General features: G+C 35.1%; 1 protein-coding gene across 3 annotated transcripts in view; it reads left to right on the top strand.

The window, feature by feature from the left end:
* LOC145559154 (uncharacterized) overlaps positions 1 to 13,138 on the top strand; it is a 33,199-nt gene that overhangs the window by 7,050 nt on the left and 13,011 nt on the right. For 2 of the 3 annotated variants that reach the window (XM_081620582.1, XM_081620580.1), the window contains exons 7-19: positions 5,993 to 6,240; positions 6,597 to 6,773; positions 7,251 to 7,312; positions 7,401 to 7,518; positions 7,865 to 7,948; positions 8,320 to 8,415; positions 8,520 to 8,621; positions 8,849 to 8,917; positions 9,142 to 9,237; positions 9,312 to 9,419; positions 9,657 to 9,770; positions 9,934 to 10,017; positions 10,344 to 10,472. In XM_081620582.1, the coding sequence (XP_081476708.1) occupies positions 5,993 to 6,240; positions 6,597 to 6,773; positions 7,251 to 7,312; positions 7,401 to 7,518; positions 7,865 to 7,948; positions 8,320 to 8,415; positions 8,520 to 8,621; positions 8,849 to 8,917; positions 9,142 to 9,237; positions 9,312 to 9,419; positions 9,657 to 9,770; positions 9,934 to 10,017; positions 10,344 to 10,472 (1,487 nt within the window). The remainder of the gene's footprint in view (positions 1 to 5,992; positions 6,241 to 6,596; positions 6,774 to 7,250; positions 7,313 to 7,400; positions 7,519 to 7,864; positions 7,949 to 8,319; positions 8,416 to 8,519; positions 8,622 to 8,848; positions 8,918 to 9,141; positions 9,238 to 9,311; positions 9,420 to 9,656; positions 9,771 to 9,933; positions 10,018 to 10,343; positions 10,473 to 13,138) is intronic. The other variant, XM_081620581.1, reaches the window with a different exon arrangement.

Genomic DNA, 13,138 nt, shown 5'->3' with positions numbered 1-13,138 from the left:
AAATAAAGTCAAAAATTTCAATAATTGAAAGCTAATGTCCATGCTTTTTGAGAAATTTTGGAGGTTTTGGGGCCCGATGTCGCAAAGACTTGAGTATTTAGGGAATACAAATGGGGTTCATATAATGCCGTTTAGAACCATATATGATCATTGTATGTTCTCATAGATTTTAGTGGTATGCTTGAGTTAATAAAATCGGTGCTAGTTGTAAACCAGTAAATTGGCCGTTTAAAGGCAAATTGGATGGTTTCACCCACCCAATGGGACTCCCGGACGGTATTAGGGACCATGGTAAAAATTTCGGCAATTTTTATTTCCAAACGAAAAAAAGTCAAAAAATTCCAAAATTAAAGACTTGTCCACGCTTTTTGAGAAATATTTGAGGTTTCGGGGCCCGATGTCGAAAAGTTTTGAGATTTTAGGGGATACATCTTTGGGTCATATAATAACGTTTTAAACCATAAATGATCATTATATGTTGTCATAAATGTTCGTGGTAGGCTTGAGTTAATGAAATCGGTGCAAGTTGTAAACCGGTAAATTCATCATTTAAAGGCAAATTGGATGGTTCTACTCACTTAACTGGACTTTCGGAGGGTATTAGGGACCATGGTAAACATTTCGGCAATTTTTATTTACAGGCGAAAAAAAAGTCAAAAAATTCCAAAATTTAAGGCTAATATCCACGCTGTTTGATAAATTTTAGAGGTTTCGAGGTCTGGTGTCGAAAGTCCTTGAGATTTTAGGGGATACATCTCTGGGCCATATAATGTCGTTTGGAACCATATATGATCATTATATGTTGTCATAAATGTAACACCTCCGATTTACTAACTAATATTAAATAAGAAATAAAAGACAATAAATAACCTTATTTATAAAATTGCGGAAGCATACACCTGAATCAGAGGTATTACTGCTAAACTCGACAACTTGTCAAGTGTTAAGGTTTATAAAATCCTAATAATTACAACCCAATAAACAAGGTAAGCTACTAAGCTATTTATACAGCTTCACAAACTCGTTATATCATACTAATCGAAACACTTGAGCTCCTTTAGCTACGAGGCTACGATAACTTGTTTACCTACTCAGAAAATCTTCACTGCTCACCATTAAGGATAAATTCCAAAATAAATCGTCGCAGGGCTACCATAAGACAAAAAAGACTTGGCCGCAAACACAAGTAGCATAATAAACAAACGCACGTAAGCAAAAAGCTGAGTAATCATTACATATCAGAATAAAAAGTATAATAGAATAATTAACATTATTAGATCAATTAAACAATGTAGTTCAAAACTACATTTCACATTGTACTCTAGAAATAACCTTTGTCAACTCAACTTCGAATAATAATACGACCATTTACTCAATTAACTCATACATCCCATAAGTGTGTCATGCTCTTTGTTCTATACCTAGCCGTGGACATGAGGTAATTCAAATAACAAACCAACAATTATAAAAACTTGATTACTCTCGTTAACCACAAAACACATTGAACTAGAGGGGACCATTGAAAATAAATATTAAAGATTGCACTTCATTCTTAACTTATGATTATCATCCTCTTACCAACATGCCAAGGACTAAGGTATATAACGCTAAGCCTCAAACCAAGAACAAAATAATCGTTCTAACCTTTTGATCTCATACTCGATCCAATAACCATTCACAAACTAATAATAATAACTCGACAATGGCACATGTTCCCAAATTACATAACAATTCGAACTTGATTAATCAAACTAGTTCCCAAATTTAATTAACTCACAACCTAAAATTAACACTCTGCATTAACAACCCTAAACCTCGGTAAAACAATACTCCCTATAGAAACATTAAAAACCCTAGCATAATAAAACAATCAATCATATACAACAATAGTAACAAGACAATTAAATACGACCAAATCATATAATTGTATAAATGAATCATATATATGAATAGCATATCATACAATAATTATACTACGTATAAAACAATTATACAAACAACTCTAAGGTAGCAGATCGTGTGATTACTATATAAAATTATATATATATATATACGACTCTTAGAATAGTGTGATTACCTTTCAACGTTTTCAACGTATCACAATAGAAATTTGATATACAGTACGAGGGACAAAATAAATCGGTAGATCTGCAATTCACGACTTTGGTTTTACAAATATTGTGTGAAGCTTGTCAATTCACATCTTTGTAATAATCATATAGATAATAATGATGGTGGAGATTCATCATATAGATTATAATAAGAGATGAATCAAATTTTGGTTTGGTTTGGTTCGTTTCACGCACTGCCAAAGCCAAACGAAAATGACGACCCTTTATTTTTTTTTTAATATTTTTTTAGGAGTTAATATTTTTAGGGTTTAAAATAATTTATGTAAGTTTTAGAATGTAGGGTCCTATTTAAATAAAATAGGGTTTTAAAACTTCGAACTCAAAATTAAATGTATGAGATTACGAAAGTTATTTAATAAATAAAAATAATTATTTTTTTTTTAAAAAAATATATTATATAAAATCATAAAATATCGGGTATTACAATAAATGTTCATGGTAGGCTTGAGTTAATTAAATCGGTGCAAGTTGTAAACCGGTAAATTGACTGTTTAAAGACAAATTAGATGGTTCCACGCATCCAATTGGACTCCCGAGGGTATTAGGGACCATGGTAAACATTTTAGCAATTTTTATTTACGGGCGAAAAAAGTCAAAAAATTCCAAATTGAAGGCTAATATTTACGATTTTTGAGAATTTTTAAAGGTTTCGGGACCCGGTGTCGAAAAGACTTGAGATTTTAGGGAATATATCTTGGGGTCATATAATGTCATTTAGAACTATTTATGATCATTATTTGTTGTCATATATGTTCGTGGTAGGCTTGAGTTAATGAAATCGGTGCAAGTTGTAAACCGGTAAATTGGTCGTTTAAAGGCAAATTGGATGGTTCCACCCACCCAATGGGACTCCCGGACGGTATTAGGGACCATGGTAAACATTTCAATGATTTTTATTTCCGGGCGGAAAAAAAGTTTAAAAATACCAAATTTGAAAGCTAATAATCTTATATCCACGTGTTTTGAGAAATTATTTAGGATTCGGGGCTTGGTGTCGAAAAGCTTTGAGATTTAGGGAATACATCTCGGGGTCATATAATGCTGTTTTAAACAATAAATGATTATTATATGTTGTCATAAATGTTCGTGATAGGCTTGAATTAATAAAATCGGTGCAATTTGTAAATCGGTAAATTAGTCGTTTAAAGGCAAATTGGATGGTTCCACCCACCCAATTGGACTCCCAGAGGGTATTAGGGACAATGCTAAACATTTCGGCAATTTTTATTTCTGGGCGAAAAAAGCCAAAAATTCCAAAATTGAAATCCACGCTTTTTAGGTTTCGGGACCCGATGTCGAAAAGCCTTTAGATTTTAGGGGATAAATTTCGGGATTATATAATGCCGTTTGGAACTATATATGATCATTATATGTTGTGATAAATGTTTGTGGTATGGTTGAGTTAATGAAATCGGCACAAGTTTAAACCAGTAAATTGGCCGTTTAAAGGAAAATTGGATGGTTCCACCCACCCAATTGGACTCCCGGAAAATATTTGGTACCATGGTAAACATTTCGGCAATTTTAATATTTGGGCAAAAAAAGTCAAAAAATTCAAAAATTGAAGTCTCATATCCACGCTTTGTGAGAATTTTCGAATGTTTCGGTGCCTGGTGTCGAAAAACTTTGAGATTTTAGGATAAATCTCAGGGTCATATAGTGCCGTTCGGATCCATATATGATCATTATATGTTGTCATAAATGTTCGTTGTAAGCTTAAGTCAATGAAATCGGTGCAAATTGTAAACCGGTAAATTGGTCGTTTAAAGGCAAATTGGATGGTTCCACTCGGCCAATTGGACTTCGGAAGGGTATTAGGGACCATGGTAAACATTTCGGCAATTTTTATTTCCGAGTGAAAAAAGTCAAAAAATTTTAAAATTGAAGGCTAATATCCATGCTTTTTGAGAAATCTTTGAGGTTCTGGGTAGAGTTGTCAATTCGGGTAAACAGGTTGGGTTTGGGTGGGTAAGAGTGTATCGGGTTAACTCGGGTCAATTCGGATTAATTCCATAACCTATGCGGGTCGGGTTCGGGTTGGGTCAAGCTAAGCTGTTACGTCGGGTCATACTTTTTATCGGGTTTGAGTCGGATTTAGGTCGGGTGAACAATAGGTCGGGTTTAATTCGGGTTTTAAGGGGTAAAACGGGTTAGGGTAATTCTCGGGTTCGATTCGGGTTCGGTTCAAGTCAATAATTTGCGGGTTATAATCAGGTCCGGTCATTTTCAAGTCAGGTCATTCTCAGGTTCAAGTCGGGTTCGGTTCAAGTCAATAACTTGCGGGTTATAATCAGGTTGTGTCATTTCCAAGTCGGGTCATTCTCGGAGTCAAGTGAGGTTATGTTCATGTCAATAATTTGCATGTTACAATCAGCTCAGGTCATTTCCAAGTCAGGTCATATTCGGGTTCAACTAACTACAAATAAATAATTATCATTTTTATCAAGCTAATTATTTCCTTTTACTATAATATATATGTCAATATACTAGGGAACTATAGTTTATAATTTAGGAAGATAATTATCTCTTTTGACCATACAACAAAAATATACTATATTAATTCTTAAATTTGAGGATGATGCTCCTTTCTTTTGCTGGCGTGGACCGACTTGGTCTCCCTAGACAAAATGGTTTGATCAACAATAATAAGGTGGTCTAATTGCATTTAAGGCGATTTGAAATCGGGTTAGGATCAACTTGGGTTGAATTTAGGTCGGGTCAATAACAAGTCGTGTTAATTTCGAGTCGGGTTAGTAACATATCAGGTTGAATGTTTTGGGTCGGGTTAGTATTAGGTGTGGTAAAATTTGGGTCGGGTCAATAACAAGTCGGGTTGAATTTGGTCAAGTCAATAACAAGTAGGGTTTATTTCGGGTCGGGTTAGGAATGGGTCGGGTATATTGAGATCAGGTTAGTAACAAGTCGGGTTAAATTTGGGTTTTTACGGATTAAAACGGGTTTGGGTCGGGTTCGGTTCAAGTCGGGTTCGATTCAGGTCAATAATTTACGGGTTACATTCGGGTTGGGTCATCTTCAAGTCAGTTCATGTTCGGGTTCGGGTCTTACATACTCGGGTCAACTCGGGTCTAGGGTTGGTTTCAGGTCGGGTTTGGGTCACCATTTTTTCAGGTTTAGATGGGTCGGTTAATAATCGGGTTTGAGTCGGTATTTCGGATCAGGGCAACTTTTGACAGCTCTAAATTAATCCCTTTGGATCAGATATGAAGGAATCGTAGAATAGATTGGGGGACTACACTACTATTGCCCTTTTTTATTTATTATTTTATAAACAGTATATATACCTTAGTATTAATACAAGAGATTGGGATTTAGCCATTTGTTGGGCTTCTATTGATCAGCTCATCTGTGTTACTAGTATCTTTTTCCCCTTTCAATAATATATTTGGAAGTTAAAAATATACTTTTGGCCCTATTTGATTTGATGTAAATCATATTCAATAAAAAATTAGTTTTCCTAAAAAACAAATTTTCAAGGAAAACCACAATCGCATATTGGTTATCCTTAGTTTGGTTCCTTACAAGAAAAGTTAAAGAAAAAAATGAAAAATAGATGTGGAAATGTAAGGAAGGATGAGAGGAAAGTAAAAAGGAGGTAAGGAAGAAGGAAAATGTGGATTCCCTTACCATTAAGGATGCAATTTTCTACCATTGGCAAAATTATTTTCCACTTGTTTACAAGCCAAACAAAGGAAAATAGAAAAGAAAAAAAATAAATAAAGAAAGAAAGAAAAAAAGGGTAAATTATGTTCCTTGAAAATATTTTACATCAAACCAAACAGGGCCTTTTTGGGAAAGCTTTTTCTGTTAAGAGAATACTTACTAAACTATATAATTTTCAGAATGGTTTGCATTCATTGGTCAGAGGGCTGGATCCGGCATGCCCGGATCTCCATATTCCATCAATTTTCAGACTAGCGCTCCTGAATCATCTGGAATGCAGATTATGGATGTGTCTACCTACTCCTGCAATGACACTTCGCTGGGCTGCTCATGTGGTGATTGCCCTTCATCACCTGTGTGCTCAAGTTCAGAACCTCCTCATTCACAGACAAAGGATTCCTGCTCAGTTAGGCTGGGTTCACTTGAGGTCCTAACTGATAAAACAATGACCCTAGCTTTACTTTTTTCTTTGAATCAACTACTTTGGGTGTTTTGCCACCTGTGAAGTTATTGTGAGCAACTCTGTTATTTAATACATGCATCATTCTGAATTTTATGTATTTTAATGCACGAAGTTAACCATTTATTACTTGGAAATATATACTGATATAAAAAAAATGATCTTTTATAAGCATACATCTAGATCACACAACAATTATAATAGTGACATTTATAAACACCGTTAAAATTCAAAATGATGCGTGTATTGAGGAACTGAAGAAGTATATATTATCTATTTTACCTTCTGGCTCATATAGATTTGGTAATTAATAATACTTGCAGGTGAAATGCATTGACTTGTCAATGGCCATCATCTATATACTGTTAGTTTCTGCTTTTCTTGGATGGGGGTTCTTCTACCGTAGAACAGAAAGAACTGGTCTTGCATCTACTACGACGCCTTTGTTGAGTAAAGTTGATTCCTTTGGCGAGGCAAACGATGACACCCCTAACGTGAAGGTTAACTCCGACCATTTGTCTATACTACTTTTCACTGGTGACTGGGGAAATCTTTTCACCACTAACTACTTTTGAGCATTATTATCAAATGCTAGCTGCTTACAGCCTTCCATAACTGTAGTAGTGTTTAATTGTAGATCAATATATTCGTGTCTAATTTCATGGTTACTTATAAGGTGGAGTTTGATGCTTTTTTTTTATTTTTTTTTTATTTAGTTAACTGACATTGTTGTTATAGCAGTAATTTGCATTTCCTTGATCTGTAAAGTAGTTATGTGTCCAATCCATCAGCTTAAATTGTTTTATTTTTTAACTCTGCATTTCATACCATATCTGCATGGTCAAAAAATTTTCCTTTTGTATAATCTGCCATACTATACTTTTTATTTTGATACTTGATTTTTTTCCAAGCGTTATCTTGTAATATAGTAGCTTCAATAATTATTTTCTTATATCGTGATCATTGTCTATGACTAGGATACTGAGAAAGCGCTGCAGTCTCAGTCTACTGTTCAAGGATTTATGATTGATGCTTTTAGGTTAGCAATGCGGATATATTTTTTCCACCCTGAACAGTCAAGGCACATATATCATTGATTCAACTATTTCATTATGAACCTATTGCAGGAAGTATGGACTTTGGGTTGCAAGGAATCCTGCCCTTGTGCTGTGCTCCTCTGTCGCCGTAGTTCTTATACTTTGCTTGGGTTTACTACGTTTCAAGGTCGAGACTCGACCTGAGAAGGTATGTTATTCTCTCTCTCTTTTTAAACTTTGTGTTCTCCCTCTTTATATTAGTTATACAGAATCCCAAATTTATATTCTGGATTAGTTTATTAGGCTGAATATGTACAAAAGCATATCACAATTTCACTCTTAACCTTTTTTCTTTTCTAATCTTTGCATATCTATGCATACATCATTGAACAGCTTCCTAGTTACAAGATTTTTTTGATTTCTTTCTTTCTTTTTGAGAACGTTACAAGAACTTTGGTGGCTTAAGAAAACATGTTAATTGCTTTGTATATTATTTTTATTATTGTCTGTATTGGCAACATCATAATTTTCTTTAGATGCTTCTTTTGTTCTAGTTATGGGTTGGTCCTGGAAGCAAGGCAGCAGAAGAGAAGCACTTTTTTGACACACACTTAGCTCCTTTCTATAGGATTGAACAGGTATGAGACACTCTGTTTTTATATTGTGGCAGACGTGTAGTAGTATTAGAGACATGTAAACGTATATATGCACCTTGTTTTCTATCTTTATGGTTTGCTTAGTCATTAAAATACTATGCATCATGTAATGTGTCTGTTCTGCTTGGAGAGACATTGGATTCATGCTGAATTTTCATTAAATACCTGGCACCAGATTTTTTTTTTTTTTTTTTTTTTTTTTTTTTTTTTTTTTCCCTCTTTCATGCTTAGGATATAGAAACTCTGCGTATCAGAGGATACAATATTACTTTGGGAAATTTATAGTGCAACTTAAGGGTTTAGAATTGGCATTTACATTTGCAAACTGAAGTTGAATGGTTCACTACTTTCAGCTTATATTGGCAACCAGGCCAGATCCGCAGAATGGGAAATCTTCCAGTATAGTAACAGAGGATAATATACAGTTGCTTTTTGACATACAACAGAAGGTATAAATGACTTTTAGTTGCAGTTTGCATACCTATTAAGATGTCTATTAGTGTATCTCACTCTCTCTTGATGCTTTTGATTGTGGTTAACTTTTTGGCTGCAGGTTGATGAACTGAAAGTGAATTATTCAGGATCAATGGTGTCTTTGTCTGATATTTGTTTGAAACCTCTAGGGGAGGATTGTGCCATCCAGAGTATCCTTCAGGTTGATTGAAAACTTTAATTATAATGTGTCATGTTTTGTCACTCATATGTATCATCCATCACATTCAGACATTATCAATTTGCTCATTTATCATATGGCTTGGAATGCTGCATCCTTTTAACTTGATGTAGGGTCTCTATTTCAGCATTGCTGTGCATCTCTTCACATTACTAGATATAATACAACTTTATTTTATGTAACTTCAATCTTATCTTTTTATGTGACAGTATTTCCAGATGGATCCCGACAATTATGATGAATTTGGAGGAATCCAGCATGTTTTGTATTGCTTTCAGGTAATCACTTTGTGAACCCCTTGTAGTTGTAATCTTTTGGTATTGTTTGCAGAGGGTATGGCCAAGTTGTTGCATTTGCTACTCAAGCAGTGGAATTTTCTATTTTAAGAATATTACATTTGCTCAGTTTGTTGAAAGTGCCTGAAGACACCTGTTTCTACCTTTAACATACTGAACATATATTAACACTTCTTTGGGGCATGACGACATGTATCCTGTCACAGCATTTTACATCCACTGACTCGTGTTTGAGCGCTTTTAAAGCACCCCTTGACCCCAGCATTGCCTTAGGGGGATTTTCCGGGAATAATTTTTCTGAGGTAATTTCTTTATCAACTCTAACATTTCTGAACTGAAGGTATAATAGACTGATCCTTTGTTGTTCAAATGTTAGGCTTCTGCATTTGTGGTAACTTACCCAGTCACTAATATGGTTGATGAGTCAAGTGATGCAAATGGGAAAGCTGTGAAATGGGAAAGGGCTTTCATTAATCTGGTTAAGGTTTGACCTAGCTCCTTTTTACAGCACTAGAAGTCTCTCTTCAGCCTATATTTTCTTCTCATGTAAAAGGTCCTTATCTTTAGCGGAATTTGAGATAGAAGGGAAAAAACGTTAAAAATATACTATTTTTTTTCTGCATATACTCAAGTTTATACCATGTACAATAGTTTTGGTTGAATATCTGCTTAACATATCTGTGGTTGCATGCTTTGACTCTTGATCCATTTCCCATTACAGGAGGAACTGTTACCTATGGTGCAGTCTAGCAATCTCACTTTATCTTTTTCTTCTGAAAGCTCAATTGAAGATGAACTAAAACGAGAGAGCACTGCTGATGTTATAACAATTTTAGTAAGTTATTCAGATATCAAAATTTTCCTTGTGAACTTTGGATGAACTTTACAGCAAGTGATCTTTATGTGCCTGACTATTTTACGAAAATTATATTATTTAAGAAAAACGGGGTTGTGAGCTTGTGACTAACTTGTTTTGCAATTTGTTTAATCTGTATCAGATAAGCTATCTTGTGATGTTTGCTTATATATCACTTACTCTGGGAGACAAACCACATTTGTCCTCTTTTTACATTTCATCCAAGGTATGCATTCAATTGTAAATTTTTAGTTAGTCCCATAAATTACACCAGCATAATACCTTTAATTCTCCATTATCTGAATTGTCATTATTATACAGCACAACCGAAGGTCCTTTTATTTTTTTAGCCTCATTGGAGGGTTTTGGGAACACTTCATGCCTTTTGTCCATAGTGTCCATAATGAAATGCTCAATGTCCATATCCATGTTGAGTATCAAGTATCCAACATGGGTACTGGAGGGCAAGCAAATTTTGATTAACATAGGTTGTGCATGGAGTCCGGTGAACTAAATACTAGCGAGTAATTTGATTTTTTGTTACTATTACAGGCTTTACTTGGACTTTCAGGAGTTGTGGTTGTTATATTGTCTGTTCTTGGCTCAGTTGGCTTCTTCAGCGCCTTCGGAGTGAAGTCAACTTTAATAATAATGGAAGTCATCCCCTTTCTTGTTTTGGCTGTAAGTTGACTGATCATTTGTCATATATATATGATTTGCTTTGGATTTACATGTGTGTCTGAGTGTTTGTTTATCTTCTTATCATAATTTTTCTTCTGGAAGTAAATTTATGTATGACTACCACTGTATGATTTGTTAGTGTCCGTTATTTATTTTAATGTTGAGTACAGTAAAAAAAATCAAAATTATGATACATGTATATGACAATTCTGGATGTTGATGATGATATATTCCAATTGATCATCATGAATTCATTTGACAAGGGATGTAATCTACAGATTTGCATTAGAGCTGTCAATTTTGGTAAACGGGTCGGGTTTGGGTTGGGTAAGAGTGGGTCGGGTCAACTCAGATTGAGTCAATTTAGATTAATTCCATAACCTATGCGGGTTGGGTTTAGGTTTGGGTTGGGTCATGCTTGAGTCGGGTCGTACTTCTTATCGGGTTTGGGTCGGGTTTAGGTCGGGTTAAACAGGTCGGGTTACATTCGGGTCAGGTGAACAATAGGTCGGGTTTAATTTGGGTTTTCACGGGTTAAAACGGGTTAGGATAATTCTCGGGTTCTAGTCGGGTTTGGTTCAAGTCAATAATTTGCGGGTTAGAATCAGGTCGGGTCATTCTCGGGTTTGAAGTCGGGTTCGGTTCAACTCAATAATTTGCAGATTATAATTAGGTCGGGTCATTTTCAAGTTGAGTGATTATCGGGTTCAAGTCGGGTTCGATTTAAGTCAATAATTTGCGGGTTATAATCAGGTTGGGTCATTTCCAAGTCAAGGCATTCTCGGAGTCGAGTTATGTTCAAGTCAATAATTTGCAGGTTACAATCAGGTCGGGTCATTTCCAAGTCAGGTCATATTCGGGTTCAACTAAGTATAAATAGATAATTATCATTTTTATCGAGCTAATTATTTCCTTTGACTATAATATATATGGCAATATAGTAATATACTAAGGAACTATAGTTTATAATTTAGGAAGATAATTATCATCTTTGACCATACAACAAATATATACTATATTTAACTCTTAAATTTAGGAAGATAATTATCATCTTTTGCTGGCCTGGACCGACTTGGTCTCCTCATACAAAATGCTTTGATCAACAATAATAAGGTGGTCTAAATTGCATTTAAGGTGATTTGAAATCGGGTCAAAAACAATTTGGGTTGAATTTTAGGTTGGGTCAATAACAAGTCGTGTTAATTTCGAGTTGAGTCAGTAACAGATCGGGTTGAATTTTTGGGTTGGGTAAATAATAGGTAAGGTAAAATTTGGGTCGGGTTAATAACAAGTCGGGTTGAATTTGTGTCAGGTTAATAACAAGTCGGGTTAATTTCAGGTCGGGTTTGTAACAGGTTGGGTTAAATTTGGGTCGGGTTGAATTCAGGTCAGGTTAGTATCAAGTCGGGTTAAATTCGGGTTTTGACGGGTTAAAAGGAGTTTGGGTCAATTTCGGTTCAAGTTAATTAAATTGGCCGTTGTAAACCGGTAAACTGTTGCAAGTTGTAAACCGGTAAAATGACCATTTAAAAGCAAATTGAATGGTTCCACACACCCAATTGGACTCTCGGAAGGTGTTAGGGACCATGATAAACATTTCGGCAATTTTTATTTCCGGGCTAAAAAAATTCAAAAAATTCCAAAATTGAAGGCTAATATCTACGTTTTTTTGAGAAATTTTGGAGGTCTCGGGGTCCAGTGTCGAAAAGTCTTGAAATTCTATGAGATACATATCTGGGTCATATAATGTCGTTTGAAACCAAATATGATCATTATTTGTTGTCATAAATGTTTGTGGTAGGCTTGAATTAATGAAATCGGTGCAAGTTGTAAACCGGTAAATTGGTCGTTTAAAAGCAAATTGGATGGTTCCACCCAAAAGCGGATCTTGGCCGAAAATATTAAAGGGGTCGGTATTTAAATATTTAACCTTTTGCTCAAAACTAATCACTATGCCCTAATATTTTATAAGTAAATATAGATTATTCAAGTTCATTAACTAAAGGCCTCAACTGAACTTAACTGAACCGAGCCGAGCCGAGCTGAATTTCAACGTATGAGAACAGGCCCTAATTAATTATAATAATTTATGGGAGGCCGGGCCCCGAATGACCCTAGTGAAAGGTCCCCCTCTGTTTCCATCCACCCAATTAGACTCCCGGAGGATATTAGGGACCATGGTAAGCATTTCGAAAAAAATCAAAAAATTTAAAAATTGAAGGCTAATATCCACGCTTTTTGAGAAATTTGGGAGGTTTGGGGCAAGGTGTTGAAAAGGCTTAAGAATTTAGGAGATACATCTAGGGGTCATATAATGTCGTTTTGAACCATATATGATCATTATATCTTGTCATAAATGTTCGTGGTAGGCTTGATTTGATGGAATCGGTGCAAGTTGTAAACCGGTAATTTAATTGGCCGTTTAAGGCAAATTTGATGGTTCTTCCAACCCAATTGGACTCCCGGAGGGTACTAGGGACCATGGTAAACATTTCGGCAATTTTTATTTCCGAGCGAAAAAAAGTCAAAAATTTCCAAAAATTGAAGACTAATTATCCACGCTTTTTGAGAAACTTTGGAGGTTTTGGGGCCCAGTATCGAAAAGTGTTGAAATTTTAGGGGATATAACTCGAGGTCATATAATGCTGTTTGGAATCTTATAAGAT

The sequence above is a fragment of the Chenopodium album genome, chromosome 9 (assembly GCF_948465745.1).
Source record: "Chenopodium album chromosome 9, dcCheAlbu1.1, whole genome shotgun sequence".
NCBI classification, from domain to species: Eukaryota; Viridiplantae; Streptophyta; class Magnoliopsida; order Caryophyllales; family Amaranthaceae; genus Chenopodium; species Chenopodium album.
This window is presented reverse-complemented; position numbering and strand designations above follow the sequence as displayed.